Source organism: Eleginops maclovinus, chromosome 19, assembly GCF_036324505.1.
Source record: "Eleginops maclovinus isolate JMC-PN-2008 ecotype Puerto Natales chromosome 19, JC_Emac_rtc_rv5, whole genome shotgun sequence".
NCBI classification, from domain to species: Eukaryota; Metazoa; Chordata; class Actinopteri; order Perciformes; family Eleginopidae; genus Eleginops; species Eleginops maclovinus.
In genome coordinates this window covers 23,004,750-23,025,624 of record NC_086367.1, presented here as the reverse complement: position 1 = coordinate 23,025,624, position 20,875 = coordinate 23,004,750, and the positions used below count along the sequence as shown (strand labels likewise).

General features: G+C 42.2%; 1 protein-coding gene across 1 annotated transcript in view; it reads right to left on the bottom strand.

Annotated features, from left to right (window-relative positions):
• Window positions 1-20,204, bottom strand: part of mapkbp1 (mitogen-activated protein kinase binding protein 1) — a 31,358-nt gene extending 11,154 nt beyond the window's left edge. The window contains 9 exon segments of the mRNA XM_063908381.1: window positions 19-165; window positions 571-769; window positions 922-1,082; window positions 2,613-2,933; window positions 3,508-3,678; window positions 4,147-4,204; window positions 4,755-4,817; window positions 15,499-15,590; window positions 19,829-20,204. Of these exon segments, the coding sequence (XP_063764451.1) occupies window positions 19-165; window positions 571-769; window positions 922-1,082; window positions 2,613-2,933; window positions 3,508-3,678; window positions 4,147-4,204; window positions 4,755-4,817; window positions 15,499-15,590; window positions 19,829-19,948 (1,332 nt within the window). The 5' untranslated portion in view covers window positions 19,949-20,204.
• Between the last annotated feature and the right edge of the window lie 671 nt (window positions 20,205-20,875).

Sequence of the window (20,875 nt, the reverse complement as noted above, 5' to 3'; positions counted from 1 at the left end):
ACAGATTTGATATCCTACATGGCTCAGGATGTTCCTGGTGAGGAGTTTGTGTCCGTCGGTGTTCCAGAGTCGGATGGTGTTGTCCGAGGAGCAGGACAGGAATGATCCGGGGGGGAGACGCACCTCTCCTCCATCTCCTCCTTTTCCTACTCCATCTGGGTACACCTACAGGAGAGAAACAAGGAGGACTTCTCAAGGCAAGTGCTTCACAGTTCAATACGTTATTCTCTTTTGATAAGGCCCCATTATATAGCAATGTCTTGAGTAATTCCTTATTGCTGAACACAATTGAAAGTATAGTTTGAACAAATTGCAGTAATATTACACAACCATAAGCAGGGAGTTTATCAAACCTTTTAAATTTGTGACTGAAATGTACTGGTTTTTAATTTGAGCAGCCATAGCCGCCTCTACCCTGGGAATTTCCATTAAGCAATAAAAGGAATCGGAGTAAAAACCTGTGTCTTTACATCCAGTCTTTACGACCACTTTGTTTTCGGGCTCAGTGACCCCTGACCCTCTGAGGAATGTGTGCGCCTCCTTTGTGTTTCTGATTTATATCACACTGACCTCCAGGCTCCACACACAGGACGAGTGGTACAGGGCGGAGTAGAGTTTTCCCGCCCTGCGAGGGTCCCGCAGGTCTCGGACGTCCCAAACGTAAACGCTGTGGTCGTTGTAGACGCACGACAGCCAGCGGCTCGTGGGGTCGTAGGTCACCGCCACCGTGTCCGGGTACCGAGCCTCCGGCATGCTGGAGAACAGCTGACTGGGGGGAGACAGAGAGAGAGAGGGAGGGAGAGGGAGAGGGAGAGAGAGGGACACTTAGATGTTATCAAACCAACAAACAATATTTCATTAAGCGTTAAATAAAGTTCTGCAGTGGTTCCAAAGGTGTGTGTGTGTGTGTGTGTGTGTTACCTGGCGTCCACCATGCTTGCTATGTCGGCCCCGAGGCAGTGGGGGCGGGGCAGCGTGCACAGGAAGTGGAGGTTAACGGGACTGAAGGCTCGCACCGTCCCATCGGAACAACCGCAGAAGATCAACTCGTCTGTGACCGACAGAGAGGTGGCCTGAGACGTCTGGGGGATGGGAACACACACACACACACACACACACACACACACACACACACACAGATGAGTCAGAATCAAACTCAGGAACTTCTTCTTGCTGAGTTATGACGACACCATGAAGATGATTTTTGATCCTGCGATGATGTGAAGTCCACCTAGAGTCGTCTTCAGTAAAAAAAAAATGATGGTTTTTATCTGGACTAGAAATCTGTGCACGTAAAATGCAGGTGTGTGTGCACGTGATGGAGTGAACAGAAGAATGTCCAGGGAGGAAAAGCGTCCTCGTGAGGCGACATTTCTGCAGAATAGAGCTGCACGATTTGGATTAAAACAACTGATTGGATATATTTTCTCATTGAATTGCATTTGGTTTTCATAAGAGGACTGGAAGTCTGCAGGTCTGGGTTTAAATTGTGGGTCTTTACTAACGGTTTGGAAATGATATCAGTCAGAACGGCCTCAGCAGGAACTTGTTCTTTGTGTTTCTCTGATTTAAAGACTGAATATGTAAATGAGAGAATGCGAGTGAGTGGGAGAAGACCCAGACAAAGACGGCTGTGTCACTGAGCTCCTCCAGAGAGAGAGAGTCAAAGTGTCCATTAACCGCTCTGCAGATGCACGGCTATCTATGACAACAGTGTGTGAATGTGTGTGTGAAAGCATGAATGAGGCCATGTGTTGTGAAGAAACTGGTAGACTCGAAGATCATATTTAAATGCATTTGAAGTATCAGAAGTGTCAGTGTGAGTGCTGCTGCAGGGAGTGGATGCTGGATGCTGGTGGAGGCGGTGGATGCTGTGAGTGGAGGTTGAGTGAGGGTATGAATGACAACGGTGTGCTTTGAAGCCGACCAATGGGGTGGGAGAAAGAAAGAAAGAAAGTGGCGTGTCCGAGTCAGTCAGTTCAGCCAGTTAAACGAACCAAAGCTCATGATTATCTTTTCCTTCAATGAGCCAGAAGGTTCAAATAAAGCAGGAGTCACAGGATCAGCTCATGCTAAGTTTTGATAATGTTAGTAACACAGGCTGAAGTGACTGAGTCCAGGTGAGATGACGACTTACGGGCACAGAGTCGACTGTCTGCACAGGAAGCGGAGGGGGAAGCAGAGGAACTTCACATTAGAGCTTTTCATTTAAAGACGTACAGAGTGCAATACTTAAACATTACATCAGAGAACAGCAGAGTTTCCACCTCATCCTACAGTGATTTCACAGGGCCCTGAGCGGGGTACTCCTGAAGCCAGGTGAGAGTTACTCCTTTACTCCTAGATCGGTAGCTAACGAAAGCTAACTGGCAAGGTTTATAGATAGCGAAAGTTAGCTAGCTTGTAAAGTAGAAAGTTAACTAACATTCGCTAACTAGTTTGTTAGATCAGTAGCTATCGAAAGCTAACTAGGGTAAGCTAAGTAGATAGCTTACTCTAGCTAGCTAATTTGATACACATTTGAACAGAGTTTGAACCAGAAGTGGGAAAAGGGGGCGGGGCTACAAAAGGTAAATACAGGTGGAAAGGTCTAACTTTTCTTTAGGACTCACCCGCAGCTCGACCCACTTGTCGAGGAGTCTCCGGTCGTTGAACTCACACAGCAGGCCGGAGGAGGTGATGCAGAAAGTGGACGAGGCCTGTCGACCCCGACCGCACGCCACATCGCTGAAGAAGTTATTCCTGAGCTCTCCCAGCAGCCCTGAACGCCCCAGCAGGGGGACGGTGGCGTTGACCTTGGAGGTCTTGGCGTGGTCCAGGTACCAGAACTTGACGTGGCGGTTGCCGGCGGTAACAAAGTAGGAGCTGTCGTCGGAGAAGGAGACGGCCGTCACTTTACTGGAGACCTTATTGGCTGCGACAACAACGTTTTTCTGATGGAAAGACACACAAATACCCAACAGTCAGCTGGATAACCAAGCAGTTTCACTACAACATACTTTGACTCAATACAATTTAACCGATGGCACTTCTTAATCCCTGATCAGGCGGCTGACTCAGGAAATAAAGCAGCCATTAATGGATTACTAAACAATGTCTACACAACAAGAAGCATGACGCAATGACTCTATAAATGATAATCATATCTTTGTAGATCGCTGTGGAATTTATTTATAATTCATTTAAAATGTGTATTTATTATTATTTTAGGATATAAGTTTGTTTTTTCTTTTTTTATACCATTTATATTTTGTCTTATATTTATTTAATATTTTATAATACTGTACTTGGTATACAGATACTTTATAACGTCTAAAAAAAACCAGCACAAAACCTTTAAAAAATATAAAACATTAGAAAATTAATAGAACTAATGCAGGGTTTTATTTAAGGATAAACCTAAAAGAAGTATACACAAGAAAGACAAATGTATTTAAAAACAGCGTGTGCATGAGCGCATCATCCTGCTGATGAATAAATTATTCCCTCGAACGTTTACTCGTTTACCTTCCAGTTCCAGACGTTGACCATCATGTCGTGCTGGTAGCCGACGCTGACGATGTATTTCCCGTTTGGGGAAAACGCGACGCAGGCGACTCCGTATTTATGTTCCTGCAGCTCGGCGACCTGCTGGCGCTCCGACGCGTCCCAGACTCGAACCGCCGGCATGTGACCGCTCTGAGGAGGAGAGGAAATAAACGATCAAAAGACTCATTCATGACAAAGACTGACGGATGCACCTCTTCTGGATAAAACCGTATGAACTTTAACAAGCTGATAGTAAAATAGATCAACAATCTGATGGGTATTTATCTTGTATGCCCAGTGGGATATTGATTCAGTGTCAGAGGAACACCAGCAGGTTGACTTCCCATCATGCTGAGAGACCGTCTGTTACTCTAAACCTCCTCATTAATCCTCCAGACCTCCTCTGTGTGCACGAGGCCTCGCTTCGGTTCTCTCTCTGCAAGGTTTGGAGCTCTTTTGTTTTGTTTCCAGTCATTTTATTTTATATTTATTCATTTTCCTATCCATGCCTGCTCCTATGTTGATTGGCCAGGTTGCATTTTAAAGTGCTAACAGGGTCTTTGACACATGGACTAAAGACCCTGGACTGAGTAAACTCTGGTCCTGGATCAGGCTCACCTCTCCTGTGACGACATATTTCCCATCTGGAGAAAACGCTAACGTGGTGATCGCCTTCCTGAAGAACAGAAAGAGGAAAAAAGGTCACATGTCTTACACCAAGAGCTGTTATCAAAGCATGCACTCTCTCCCTACTCCCCCATGGACCTGGATTATACATGTTGTCTCTTAATTCAGTTCCTTCCCTAAACTACATTTCAACCGTGTGGCGTTGTAGCTAGTGAGCAACTTATCCATAGCAGTTTGACATCATTATATACTGCTGAATAAAATGAACTATGGTTTCTCTTCAACCCCAGTCTAGTGGTGAGTGTAATAAATACTGAACAAACTCAGGAACACGTTTTGTTTGGACAGTGCTGTGTTCACCTGTGCAACCGTAATACTAGCTGGTTTTGCTTTTACCACTACGTAGCTAAGATAGCGATCGTTGTGATGCACTCAAACAGCAAATGTAAGAAAAGCAAATTGAGACACAGCATCAGAAACTGACCCAGAAACACAATTTAGAATCCCTTTGAAAATGTCCTTCCTGGTTTTGAGAACCTATTGCCCCCTAAGTCTTTCACGTGCAGGGGAGGTGAGAGCTGATTGGCCGAAAGTCTTACCTGGAGCTGTTGAAGATGTAAAGCTGTTTGTTTTTCCGAGGATTCAGAAGGACAACGACACACCTGAACACACACACACACACAAAACACACAGAAAGAAAGTGAGCGTTTTAAAACGTGGTGATCCAATAAAAACACAACCTGAATAAGAACCTGCTCTCCACCCGATGTACAAACACTTCATTTGAAGCACACACACACACACACACACACACACACACACACACACACACACACACACACACACACACACACACACACACACACACACACACACAATCTTCAACCTATAATTATAAAGTAAACATTGATTGCACAATGGAAATAGCAATATAATGACACCATCAGTGTTTAGTTTAATTGGATGATCCAAATAAACTCTATAAAGAGAATATTGTGCATTCTTTATTAATCCCGGCATTAAAAAGGTTGTTTATGTTCTAAATAAAGAGTAACAACTGTTAACATCAACTTACAGTTCAGGTTTCACTTCCAAAACAAGTCCATCTATCACAGTTCAATAGTTCCTGCTAAGACTCTCTCTCTCACAGACACACACACACACACACACACACACACACACACACACACACACACACACACACACACACACACACACACACACACACACACACACACACACACACACACACACACACACACACACACACACACACACACACACACACACACACACTGCTGTATAAACAGTGTGCAGGTTTAATGAGTCTCTGTTTGGTGACTCAGTCTGTCCAACCTGAACTTTCATAAACAGATCATGCTCTGAAACACACACACACACACACACACACACACACACACACACACACACACACACACACACACACACACACACACACACACACACACACACACACAGCAAGAAGTAGAATTTCAACATGGTTCATAACTTGAGTATTTCCCTTTTTGTCTCTGTCTTTATATCACTACATGTGTGTGTGTGTGTGTGTGTGTGTGTGTGTGTGTGTGTGTGTGTGTGTGTGTGTGTGTGTGTGTGTGTGTGTGTGTGTGTGTGTGTGTGTGTTTGTGTGTTTTGTGCATTTGAAGTGGGAAAAGTGCAGGTGTCACATCAAAGCGCTCTCTGACTTCTGACCCTCTCTGCAGAAAAGAAACAGAGGAACAGGTTTGTTTCTGTTCTGAGGCGCCGTGACATCATCACCCTCTCTGAACAGGTAGGAACCAATCAGAGAAGAGCTTTAGAGTCTCAATCACAAACCATCACATACGGAGCGGTGCAGTCAGTCCCTGATACACAGAGAAATCACTCAAAATTAAGCATTACCTAACACTCAATGTGTGTGTGTGTGTGTGTGTGTGTGTGTGTGTGTGTGTGTGTGTGTGTGTGTGTGTGTGTGTGTGTGTGTGTGTGCCTTGAAGAGGAAGAATATAAGTGGTTGCTGACTCAACTGCTTGCAGTCAGCAACCACTTATCACTGAGTATTTGTTCATCTCCATACACATACACACACACACACACACACACACACACACACACACACACACACACAGCCTGCCAACTAACACAGGGATTATACGTGTGTGTGTATGTGTGTGTGTGTGTTGACCTGCATAGACAAGTCTAATCAGATCTGTGAGAGTTTAAAATGTTCTGACTTTAAATGAAAAGTTCAGCAGGATATCCAGACGTGTGTGTGTGTGTGTGTGTGTGTGTGTGTTAGCGTAGCTTAGCATAAACACTGGGAGCGGGTGGGAGCAGATAGCATGGCTGTGTCCAAAGTTCAAACACTGATAAACATGTTTTTTTCATCTCTCAACAGAACCGAGTCTCTTCTTCTTCTCTCTCTCCAAACATAATCACACTCCTGCTGATTTATCTGAGGGACCACGGGATAAATACCAATCTGTGTTCAGAGCTTTATCTGTGTGTGTGTGTGTGTGTGTGTGTGTGTGTGTGTGTGTGTGTGTGTGTGTGTGTGTGTGTGTGTGTGTGTGTGTGTGTGTGTGTTCCCATCCCCCAGACGTCTCCTCCCAGCTGGATGTGCCTGGACCCATTTCGGCCGCTTGTATCATAAAATGTATATTAATAAGAGCTTGTAGTGAATTGAGTCAGTTGGGTCCATGGTGGTCCAGTTTCCTTTAAATCTGTATGATAAATGTCCTTGTGTGTGTCAGAATAACGTTAATAAACTTCTTCTTCTGTGGTGCCGCAGCTGGAGGACGGTCTGGAGTTCACTCGGACGCATCACGTGGTGAGGAAGACGATGCTGTACGACATGGACGTGGAGCCCACCAGGAAGTACGCAGCGGTGGGCTGCCAGGACCGCAGCATCAGGTAACACACACACCTGCCTGAGAATGTGTGTGTGTGTGTGTGTGTGTGTGTGTGTGTGTGTGTGTTAAAGGAAGGATGAGGGGATGTTCACAGTCCTTCAGATACAATCCCTAGCCTACCACGTACAATGTTCTTTTTTGCCTTCACAGACCATTGACATGCTCTAAAACCTAGAGAACACACTACAGGAAAGAGAGAACCCAAACAAGCAGAAGAGGGCTCCTTTAATAAGTATTTCCTTCCTCTGTTTCCTGACAAAATGCTAAATAATTGAAATCTGTACATGAGGAAGCAATCATGTTCAGAAAATGATGAAGTGTTTGTAGTAAATGAGCTAAAGCACGGGAAGGGTTGTTCATATGAGAGAGGAAGGTGCCCTTGTCTTCCACACACATATAAACACACACAGACACACACACACACACACACACACACACACACACACACACACACACACACACACACACACACACACACACACACACACACACACACACACACACACACACACACACACACACACACACACTGCAGCAGTGTAGCATGATGATGTGTTCAGGTACAGTTTGTTCCCGAGACCACCGACCCAACCCATCCTGAACCATATCTGCAATGCAGCAAGAGAAACATGGAGAGAGACAGAGAGCTGCAGAGAGGTCTGTCTGTCTGTCTGTCTGTCTGTCTGTCTGTCTGTCTGTCTGTCTGTCTGTCTGTCTGTCTGTCTGTCTGTCTGTCTGTCTGTCTGTCTGTCTGTCTGTCTGTCTGTCTGTCTGTAATATATAATTGGATCCTTTCTATGATGTATTTATACTGACAGGGAACGTTTCACTGCACAATTTGTACTTTAACTTTATAACATTTTAAGGATAATTAATGAGTCTTCTTTTAATTTAAGTAGCTTAGTTACATTTCACTGCACCATGACGATGAAGTACTTTAAGTATTTAAGGTATGTTTTATTGCATAATAATAATATACTGCACAATGACAACGTCCAGCAGTGGCTCAGTCAGTGGGGGCTTGGACTGGGAATCGTAGGGTCGCCGGTTCAAGTCCCCGAACAGACTTGAAATATGGAAGGTGGACTGCTACTTGGAGAGGTCCCAGTTCACCTCCTAGGCCCTGCTGTGGTGCCCTTGCCCAATAGCTGCCCACTGCTCCTAGTACTAGGATGGGTTAAATGCAGAGGACACATTTCACTGTGTGTGCTCTGCTGTGTGCATGTGACTGATAAAGAGGGTTTCATCCTCCCATTCTTTGACTTGGTATTTCATATTCCACAAGAAATACTTTTACCTTTGTTACTCTGACTCCTTTTTAGTAGAGTATTTTTACGCATAGTACAAAGTTTTAGTAAGTGGTAAATAATAATTTAATGCAGAACTTTTTCAGTACTTTTACTGGTAGTGAGGTACTGTTTTTATAGTGTCTCTCAGGGCTTTTACTGGTAGTGAGGTACTGTTTTTACAGTGTCTATCAGTACTTTTACTGGTAGTGAGGTACTGTTTTTATAGTGTCTATCAGTACTTTTACTGGTAGTGAAGTACTGTTTTTATAGTGTCTATCAGTACTCTTACAGATAGTGAGGTACTGTTTTTAAAGTGTCTATCAGTACTTTTACTGGTAGTGAGGTACTGTTTTTATAGTGTCTATCAGTACTTTTACTGGTAGTGAGGTACTGTTTTTACAGTGTCTATCAGGGCTTTTACTGGTAGTGAGGTACTGTTTTTACAGTGTCTATCAGTACTTTTACTGGTAGTGAGGTACTGTTTTTATAGTGTCTATCAGTACTTTTACTGGTAGTGAGGTACTGTTTTTATAGTGTCTATCAGTACTTTTACTGGTAGTGAAGTACTGTTTTTATAGTGTCTATCAGTACTTTTACTGGTAGTGAGGTACTGTTTTTATAGTGTCTATCAGTACTTTTACTGGTAGTGAGGTACTGTTTTTATAGTGTCTATCAGTACTTTTACTGGTAGTGAAGTACTGTTTTTATAGTGTCTATCAGTACTTTTACTGGTAGTGAGGTACTGTTTTTACAGTGTCTATCAGTACTTTTACTGGTAGTGAAGTACTGTTTTTATAGTGTCTATCAGTACTTTTACTGGTAGTGAGGTACTGTTTTTACAGTGTCTATCAGGGCTTTTACTGGTAGTGAGGTACTGTTTTTACAGTGTCTATCAGGGCTTTTACTGGTAGTGAGGTACTGTTTTTATAGTGTCTCTCAGTACTTTTACTGGTAGTGAGGTACTGTTTTTACTGCCCTAAAAGGATCTGAATCCTTCTTCCTCTGCTGGATTTTTTTATGGTAACTCAGATTCTTCCCGCTCTCTGTCTTCCTCTCGGCCGTCACATCTCATTCAAAGTTCATAGAGGAAGTCTCTCTCTCCTCACCCTAACCCACATTCCTCCCCCCTCGCTCCACTGACCCACTTCCCTTCCCTCTCTCTGATATCTGACGTCTCTTCATCCGTTAACTGGATCTCAATCTTAGAATCTCACAGACATCCCCGGCCAATCAGACGCAGCATTCCGCCCACGCTCTCTCTTCTGATTGGTCGGCTGTCTGGACGCCTTCCATCGCTCGCCCTCTGACATTCCCCCCGTTCCTCTGGGTTCTCATAAAGAGGAGTTTAAACCGAGCGAGAGTGAAGAGGAGGGTCAGCTGATGAAGGCTCGTTGGGACGGCTGACCTGTATCTGAAATCTGTTTATTTGAAACACCTTTCACTGAGCCGAGATATACCTACAATCATCACAGAGATGAATATGTCACGTTACTCTCTTCTGCACAATAAATACTTCATTAATTTAAGTATTCAGGGTGTTTTTTTACTACATATTGAACATATTATCCATTTCTCATTCTGCTTTTATTTTCTATATTTTAGTTTAAATTGTTTATTTTTGCAAATGTATTTTATTTGATCCTTTATTTATATTTTCCAGATATTTTTCCAGACACTGTAGTACGTCTAATATCCTCATTTAGTTTTTCACTTGCTATATTTTCTTTTTCTAAATACTTTTATTTATTATTTAAAGAGTATTGTTGGAGGAAGCTTGGATTTTTCCTTGCAAACGACAAATGTAAAGGCATGACAATAAACAACGTCACACTTTGTATTAAATCTACATTTGAAGTTACTTGTACTGTTTGCTTGACATCTTAGATAATTGAATGTTATTCTCGATTGTATTTTACTAAACCTTTTATTTCTCATGTCAAAATCCCGGTGTTTTTTGACGGATTTATGATCGTTCCTTCTCCCTAATTATTATCCTTACCTTTAGTATAAAGTCCAGCAGTGGCTCAGTCAGTAGGGGCTTGGACTGGGAATCGTAGGGTCGTCGGTTCAAGTCCCCGAACAGACTTGAAATATGGAAAGTGGACTGCTACTTGGAGAGGTCCCAGTTCACCTCCTAGGCCCTGCTGTGGTGCCCTTGAGCAAGGCACCGGACACCTCCAATCCCCCCTCCCCATTGCTCCCCGGGCGCTGCACAATAGCTGCCCACTGCTCCTAGCACTAGGATGGGTTAAATGCAGAGTCACACACCATTATATTCCTCTATCTCTATGTGTATTGTTTGTAGAGGCATCGAATGCTAATCACTCAAATAGTTTATTTATTATGAAGAAGAAACTGAGTCTGCATCCAATCAGAGACTTTCAGCCATTTAAAAGTCTCCATCTCCAAACCAGCAGTCCTGTATTTATTGGTGCTTTCATCCTTTCATTTTCTTTGTGCCAAACCACAAAGTCTTCTCCTCTAAACCGTGGCCTACTAGCCGCTCCTTTAAACGAGGCTACTTGATAATCTGCCGGGGTCAGAGCTTTATTCACAGGCTGCAGGAGCTCCAGAGTAAAGCGTCTCGATGCCGTCGGGTGTGACGGTTTATCTCTGAAACTCCACATCCCGAATGTGTTCACACAGAGCTGCTAACGCGGATCTGACTCGCCCCTGAACGCCTCACAGAGCAGCGACGGGTCACGTTTCTATCCTCACTGTAAATTCCTAGAGTAAACACAGAGCTGTGAAGTCACGACACAATTAGCTTAACAACAGGATTATCCGTTAGCACTAACTTTACTATCTGACACGAGGACACACCTTCAGTTCCTCCAAAGAAACTGCTTCAAAAATAAATATTGTTCACACTTTAAGGCAAGATTTCTACTTCTTCTACCTGAAATAATCAACATTTGGAATATAGATTATTACAGAACAAAGTTTCCAATGTGATATCAAACTGAAAACACGTTAAGTACAAGTCACTGGAGAAATGTTGGCATGTTTGTTTGAAAATGGCTTATTGATTGTCAAAAAGTCACCACTTAAGTACGATATAAAATGAGAAGCACACTAGAGGTGGGAAATAAGTAAGTACATTTACTCACGTACTGGACTTAAGTACAATTTTGAAATACTTTACTTGAGTATTTCCATTTTATGCTTCTTTGTACTTTTACTCCCCGACATGTATTTAACCCCTTTAGTTGCTAGGCAGATTAGGATTAATGATGGTAAATATAATCTCCCTTAAATCAGACTGTAGTTCACCTGCAGTAAATCCAGCAGCTACCCTGCAGTATACAAAGCCATTCAAACTAGCTGCACCTTTACCAGCTCTGAGAACACTTTAATGATCAATCATTATAAAACATATCAGAGATATTATTCTGAAATGGACCAATCAGACAATGACTACTTTTACTGTCGCTACTTTAAGTACATTTAGAGGAGAGTACTTTCTACTTTCACTGGAGGAACATTTAGAATACTTTCACTGTGACAGAGTATTCCTACACTCTGGTACTTCTACTTTACTCAAGTACAAGATCTGAGTACTTCTACTTTACTCAAGAACAAGATCTGAGTACTTCTATTTTACTCAAGTACAAGAGCTGAGTACTTCTACTTTACTCAAGTACAAGACCTGAGTACTTCTACTTTACTCAAGTACAAGACCTGCGTACTTCTACTTTACTCAAGTACAAGACCTGAGTACTTCTACTTTACTCAAGTACAAGATCTGAGTACTTCTACTTTACTCAAGAACAAGATCTGAGTTTTTCTACTTTACTCAAGTACAAGACCTGAGTACTTCTACTTTACTCAAGTACAAGACCTGAGCACTTCTACTTTTACTCAAGTACAAGATCTGAGTACTTCTACTTTACTCAAGTACAAGACCTGAGTACTTCTACTTTACTCAAGTACAAGACCTGAGTACTTCTACTTTACTCAAGTACAAGACCTGAGTACTTCTACTTTACTCAAGAACAAGACCTGAGTACTTCTACTTTACTCAAGTACAAGATCTGAGTACTTCTACTTTACTCAAGTACAAGACCTGAGTACTTCTACTTTACTCAAGAACAAGACCTGAGTACTTCTACTTTACTCAAGTACAAGATCTGAGTACTTCTACTTTACTCAAGTACAAGATCTGAGTACTTCTACTTTACTCAAGAACAAGATCTGAGTACTTCTACTTTTACTCAAGTACAAGATCTGAGTACTTCTACTTTACTCAAGTACAAGATCTGAGTACTTCTACTTTACTCAAGAACAAGATCTGAGTACTTCTACTTTTACTGAAGTACAAGATCTGAGTACTTCTACTTTACTCAAGTACAAGACCTGAGTACTTCTACTTTTACCCAAGTACAAGACCTGAGTACTTCTACTTTACTCAAGTACAAGACCTGAGTACTTCTACTTTTACTCAAGTACAAGATCTGAGTACTTCTACTTTTACCCAAGTACAAGACCTGAGTACTTCTACTTTACTCAAGTACAAGATCTGAGTACTTCTACTTTACTCAAGTACAAGACCTGAGTACTTCTACTTTTACCCAAGTACAAGACCTGAGTACTTCTACTTTACTCAAGTACAAGATCTGAGTACTTCTACTTTACTCAAGAACAAGATCTGAGTACTTCTACTTTTACTCAAGTACAAGATCTGAGTACTTCTACTTTACTCAAGTACAAGACCTGAGTACTTCTACTTTACTCAAGTACAAGATCTGAGTAGTTCTACTTTTACTCAAGTACAAGATCTGAGTACTTCTACTTTACTCAAGAACAAGATCTGAGTACTTCTACTTTTACTCAAGTACAAGACCTGAGTACTTCTACTTTACTCAAGTACAAGACCTGAGTACTTCTACTTTTACTCAAGTACAAGATCTGAGTACTTCTACTTTACTCAAGTACAAGATCTGAGTACTTCTACTTTTACTCAAGTACAAGATCTGAGTACTTCTACTTTACTCAAGTACAAGATCTGAGTACTTCTACTTTACTCAAGTACAAGACCTGAGTACTTCTACTTTACTCAAGTACAAGACCTGAGTACTTCTACTTTACTCAAGTACAAGATCTGAGTACTTCTACTTTACTCAAGTACAAGATCTGAGTACTTCTACTTTACTCAAGTACAAGATCTGAGTACTTCTACTTTACTCAAGTACAAGATCTGAGTACTTCTACTTTACTCAAGTACAAGACCTGAGTACTTCTACTTTACTCAAGTACAAGATCTGAGTACTTCTACTTTTACTCAAGAACAAGATCTGAGTACTTCTACTTTACTGAAGTACAAGACCTGAGTACTTCTTCCCCTTTGAGTATCACTACACTTTGATAGAGTGTACTTTCAAGTCTCTAAGAAAACAACAGCTGTGTTAGACTGGAGATTCAGAGGGGGTGCAGTTACTATAAAGCGTCCTCTGCTTTGAATCTCCACCAGAATAGCCTGAAACAAAACTCCTGAGCACCTGTGTGTTTAACAAACAAACACGTCCAAGACAAACACCTCCAGCCTGAGGATCTAGAGACCCTCCTCAGTCTGTTTACTGTCGAAACAAACAGGCTCCTGAAAACAGGCTGCTGTCAGGTGAGGATCGAACCTTCAGAGACTTTCCCTCAACAGAGATTATCTTTCTTATGTAACTTTAAGACAACTTAGCAAACACCACGCGTTCCCTAATCTTTACAGAGCCACAAACATGTACTCAACATGCAAAAACAACAGATTATAATCCTTTATGTCGACAGAGCTCCACCCTTCAACATGGAAACCTTTAGTGGATCCAAAGTGTACTTAACGAGGCCCTATTCTGCTTAGTGTGGTTTCCTGTGTGTGTTATACAGCTTTTAGTGCATGTAAATGGTCGGAAACGCCTCCATTGGACTCCTTTGTTTACTTATGACATCACTATGCAACACTCACACTCCTATTGGCTAGCGCTCCAACACATTGCACGTGATAGGCTAAGGGGCGGGACATCTAAAAAGCGGTTGACCAATCACATGACTCACAATCACATCGCTGTAAATCAGACTGAAGGCTCGTGGTAATTATCAGGACCTTGGCTCCTAATCTGTGTGTGTGTGTGTGTGTGTGTGTGTGTGTGTGTGTGTGTGTGTGTGTGTGTGTGTGTGTGTGTGTGTGTGTGTGTGTGTGTGTGTGTGTGTGTGTTGCCTCTTTAAACGCATGATACGTTTAATCTGATAATCTGATCATGTCGTTAGCCTGTAAAATCCCGACCATGAGACGCAGAGTGCTCAGCGGAAGTCTGTCGGGATATTTTTACGCTCCTGTGTGACTTTAATCCTCCGTGTGAAGTTTCTACTTTCAATCACCTCCGTAACTGTCAACATGAGGTACAATAACACGGTATTTATACGCCTTATATAACACATAGGCTGTATTCAGACACACACACACACACACACACACACACACACACACACACACACACACACACACACACACACACACACACACACACACACACACACACACACACACACACACACACACACACACACACTTCAGCTACAGGCCACAAGCAGAATCCCAGTGTGCTTTTATATTTCACAATTTGTTGTGATTTAGTGTATTTGTTATCTTATTTCAGGGTTTATACTTAAATATTTCCCTGCTTTAACACACTTTGACTAATCACAACTTCATAACTCTCCTCTCCGGACATGTTATCTGATTTCAGCACTTAAACTCGTTTCAGTTTATCTGACAGTTTCTTTTATTTCATGATTCAACTCCTTTCGACAGAGGGGGATATCCAAAATACACAACTAACATATTCAGTTTCCACCCTAATTTGTTGATGTTTAACCTTAAAAAACCCTTAAACTAGACTTACTGCAACCCAGCTCATATCAGTACTTGGAAATAAGTGATTTTCTGCTCCTTTCAATTGCTGAAATCTTAATTGATTTTTAAATGTTTACTCTCCAATTAACACCTCAACTGCTTTCACTTCTCAGAACCTGATGCAGAAACAATGAAAGCCTTGATAGTAGACAAAAGCTCCATCACGATGTATCATAAAATGACTGTACAGTCCACACACACACACACACACACACACACACACACACACACACAGACTCACCCTGCAGGATAAGCCAACAGTCCAGTTCGGGGGTCGCAGGCCAACGCTCGGTTCCCCGGTGCTGTGATACCCAGAACCTTCTCCAAGGTCACCTGCAGGGACAGAAAATCATCGAGGTTAAAACCCATTACCTGAACTTACAGGAAGACCACACCTGTTCCAAAAACCCACTTGTGCTGCTTGTACTTTGGCAATTAAACCCCCCCCCCCCACACACACAAACACACACACACACACACACACACACACACAGAAAGGAAGTGAGCATGTTAAAACTTGGTGATCCAATAAAAACACAACCCAAGTAAGAACCTGCTCTCCACCCCATGTACAAACACTTCATTTGAAACACACACACACACACACACACACACACACACACACACACACACACACACACACACACACACACACACACACACACACACACACACACACACAGAGTGATCATATCTGCATGTTTCTGGTTGTTTTCGTGTCTGATTTATTCCAATATTCTAAGCAGAGTTAGATAAAGGTGTTGCCTAACTTAAATGTAACGTACTTGTACTGAGGTTGTATGTACGTAACCAATAGTCCCTGACCTACAGACAGGAAGTCACACCTGACCCGAACCTTTAAATAGACCTGATTTTACTTTTAAATATTCCCAGCACACCCCCATCCAAACACACACTTACTTCACACTCCATGCTGCTTAAAAAAGTCGTTCCCGTCCAATCAGATTGTAGTACAGTCCATCAGGGTGTCTTTTTCCCAGCATGCCTCACTTTAAACTAAACTTAGCCCTGTCTAACTTTTGAATAGTCTTCCTCTCCTGACCGCTGTTAGCATGTAATCAGCTGCACTGTGGTTTGGAACAAATGCTAAGCTAATAACAGCTAACAGCAGCACAGAGTCTGCACTGTATGTGACTGTATGTGTGTGTGTGTGTGTGTGTGTGTGTGTGTGTGCTCCTCTCACATGACTCTCCCTGGCTCTGCACAAACTCTATTTATGTTTTCCCTGGTTTTTCCTCCCCGCTCTCTCACGTTAAACTGTTAAACACACTCCGAGATGACACACCAGCTAACTTTGTTTCAGCAGAGATGAGTCACACACACTAAATGTATCGTCGTCTCTTCAACATCCACACCCACACACACACACACACACACACACACACACACACACACACACACACACACACACACACAGTTTACCTCAGACCTGAGTTGTGCAGGAAGGAGTCCTAAACTTGTGATTTTCCGTGTCCTACTTCCTCCCATGACCCGGACATCATTCCCACTCCTCCTTAAACCATGAGGAACCATTGAGCTATTTAAGTATTCTTCTTAAACAATATATTCACAGAGTTCTTCCATTAAGAAGTCAACTAAAAACAAAGTTTGTTCTTCCGGAACATAGTGACATCACTACGGCACACTGGCGCTTCTGTTGGCTAGCGCTCCAACACATTGTATGCGATAAGGGGGCAGGACATCCCTAAGCGGTGGACCAATCACAACAGAGCACAGCGTCACACTAGAGCGACTTCAGAGTTGTATTAGCAGGTCATTGAGCGTATGAGAAGTAAAGCCTTGAAATCTCTCTGAATCCTGCATGTGACACACAGATGTGCACCAGGGATTTTTGACTTTGTAGTCTCCTCCATCCTTGCGTCTTTACCTCGTATCCTTCTACCCTGAGGGGGACTAGGATGCAAGGAAAGGAGGCGAGTGAAGGCAGGAGGAAGTGAGGAGACACGTGGAAAAAGCATACCAAGATTTTGTCCAAATTCCACCCAGTGAAACACAACAGGTGTCCTTTTCAATGTGTGTAATAAATAAAATCAACATGTCAAATAAAGCTGTTTTATTTTTGCTTTCATTTGTATTTATTTCTTACTTTCCTACTCCATCGTCTCAGTGTTGTTGTTTCTGATCTACTACTACAGATAATACACATACTACACATTCCACAGATACTACAGATAGTACTTCACCTTGTACAGATACTACGTGTACTCCTGCAGCGGTTAAAGTACACAGATGTTCCTCACATGTTTGAGGTCAAAGAGTCCGACTGAAGAGATGTGAAGTGTTTCCCCAAGGAGAACATTACTGTAGACACACACCCATACACACTCACACTTACTCACACACACACAACCACACTTACACACACATGGTTTGGCCGCAGGCATGCAGACTGAGGGGGGGAGGGGAAGCTAGACAGTGTTTTTTTTACTCAGAACAATGACAGTTAGTTGAAAAATGAAAATTCTTAAGATAATTGAACAAATTTCAAAATAAAAGAAAACTTACAAAATAAAAGTCTAGCATTTTGACAATGGGTTGTATGCTGCTTTGATGGACGGATTCACACACATAATGATCTTTTCTACGTTAACCCTTTTCCATAATGTTTGTTTGCACAGAAAGACGTATTTTAAAGCCTTAACCCTCAGAAAGTTTACAACCATTCATCCTTTTTTTACAGGAATATGAACCCATGGATTTCCTTGTATACAGGTTCAACACAAATACATTCATCCGCATACCAACACGTACACAGTCTGCATATCCTTGTGTACTTATTCTTTAATACGACAGCTGTTTTTATGTTGACATTTTAAAAAACTCTCTTTTTACTCGAGCATCTTTTCTTGTGTCCGTGTATTTCTATTTCTATATACAGCATGCATTGATGTTTGTGTCCAGTAAGACTTTGAGTTCAAACCCAGCAGAATTCCACAATAAATCAGGTTTCTAAGAAGCTCCTGAGATAAATCAAACAGTCGTGTTTTTCTTCTTCCTCTCTCGTCATTAACTGGTGACCCTTTTCATTCATCATGCAGACCTTTAGACGTGAACCAGCGTGGACAAACTGTCCTCATAAAGGGAAAACACACTTAAGCTTAGTTTACATGAATGCACACACACACACACACACACACACACACACACACACACACACACACACACACACACACACACACAGCTCAAAGCATTCTGGGTTTCTTTTACAGACTGAATGACTGAAGCTGCTGACAGATGGACGGAAGCCCTGCAGGGACAAACATACAAGACCAACCTGACGGACAGGACGCTCTCAGTGTGTGTGTGTGTGTGTGTGTGTGTGTGTGTGTGTGTGTGTGTGTGTGTGTGTGTGTGTGTGTTATGCTGTTTCACTGAGCACTCGGGTCACATTTAACCCAGTACAGTGATGTGTCAGTTTAAGGTTGTTTTAAACCATTTACCAACATTTATTTGATCATCAAGCTTTTTCACAAGATCTTTTGCCGACAATATTGTGTGAATTAACACCTATAGTATCAACAATATTACTGACTATAAACAATAATAATATTCAAGTTAGAAGATACAAGTATCGAGACAATCCAAACTGGAATGTGTAAATGAACCTGAAACTTTATTGACTCCAGCTGAGTTGAACAAACTGCGGAGGACTGCTGCATGCCTTTGTGTGTGTGTGTGTGTGTGTGTGTGTGTGTGTGTGTGTGTGTGTGTGTGTGTGTGTGTGTGTGTTTAAGATATGCCGACACAGCAGAAAGCAGTGAGTGTGTGTGTGTGAATCTCCATCTTAATGTCCATGCAGCACCCAGTACATCACACACACATTCATATTATATAAATACTGTCGATCACTGACACAGTATTAATGGATGGAGTCGGTCCTGCTGCGTGTGTGTGAACGTATGTGACATTATTTTGTATCGACATTTTTTGTGAATTAAGACAGTTAAGGCAAGAGGCCTTCAACTATGTACTGTGAAAACTTGTTTTCCTTGCCTATTTGTTTGTATATATTGAAAGATCACTAAAAATGCATCATCAGATCTTGGTCAAAATGAGTTACTTTGAAAATGCCCGCTATCATATGAATAAAACTAAGAAACAGAGTAAGTTTTTTGTATTTATTATGGGACTTATTATGGAAGAATTACATAGTGTTGCCTTTTTATTTATCCTTTATCCATGCATTCTGACTTTATGATGCCCAAATTAAGGATTTAAGTGTAATTTGCACTAAAAAGGACGAACAGTTTAAGCAGATTCAGATATTTATAATTATTTTGGCCATGATAATCATGACCTGATATTGTTTAATTGTCCCATACTACCATTACTAACCTACATTATACAGCATAACTCACAAGGATATTGTACACACATGAAAAGATGGTAATAAATCAACATTAATATGTCACTGATAGACTATCTGATACAGTACATGGGGTTCTGAGCTAAAGTGTGTATGTGTGTGTGTGTGTGTGTGTGTGTGTGTGTGTGTGTGTGTGTGTGTGTGTGTGTGTGTGTATATATACCTTGTCGCTGAGGTCCTCTTTGTGCCGCGCCGCACCGCTCCTCCGCCTCAGTTTGATGGACGGGGAGCGCAGCAGGTTCTTGATGCGGCTGCGGATCGTGCCGCTTCCCTCCGCGCTCATCGCGCTGTTAGCTGCCCGGCTAACTGCGCCTATCAGCAGCTACTGGAGCCCGTCTGTATCGCTCTGTCCGCCACTGCTGTCATGCTGTCTGCGGGCCGAGCCGGGCCGGACCGGAAGAGGAGGGTTCAGCTATCCTGGTTCTGGTTCTGGTTCTGGGATGATCCGGGTCACGGGATGCGGTTCCGCTCCTGCTCCGCATCTTATTCCTCCGCCGCGGCGAAGACACGAAGCGGCTTCAAGCAACAGACCCGACTGAGCCGAGCATCAAGACCGCATGCGACACAAACACTTCCGCCAGTCTTTTCAAAATAAGACTGCTAGATCGCTGACTGGTAGCAGAGCCGTATGAGATCTATATGGCTCTGACTGTTAGCTGATAATAACAACTTCATTTTTCATTTGCATTTTTGTTTACGGAAATATATAAAAAAACAAAACACACAATGAGAATTAAAAAAAGAAACAATAGTCAAGTATATGTTTTTATGCGTGTACTTCATAAAAACAATGAATGTATCCTAAATCTTCTGAATATCTTCGTTATTCTGAAACTCCTTTGGGTTTTAAACCGTTTCCACGCCAATACCGTACTTTTACTTTGACAGTAAAGCATCACTTCCGGCGTCGTGTCTGACCCAGATTGACGCATCTGACCTGCAGCGAAACAGTGTGTGGCAGCAGCGCCATCCGGCTGCAGAACTACAAACCACAGCTGTGAACTACAACTGTTCACAATCAGAATAATCTTTATCATTTAATTACATTTGTTTACTTCCGTCTTGTTGTTTTTGAGGCATGCATAAACATCTCAGTTTGTATTCAGTGGCGAATAACAGCTGTTATCCTGTCTACTTCCATACTGTTAGGGTAATGCGCTGGGATGCTAGTAACATTAAAAACAGAACAGAATTCAAGGTTTTCAGCCAT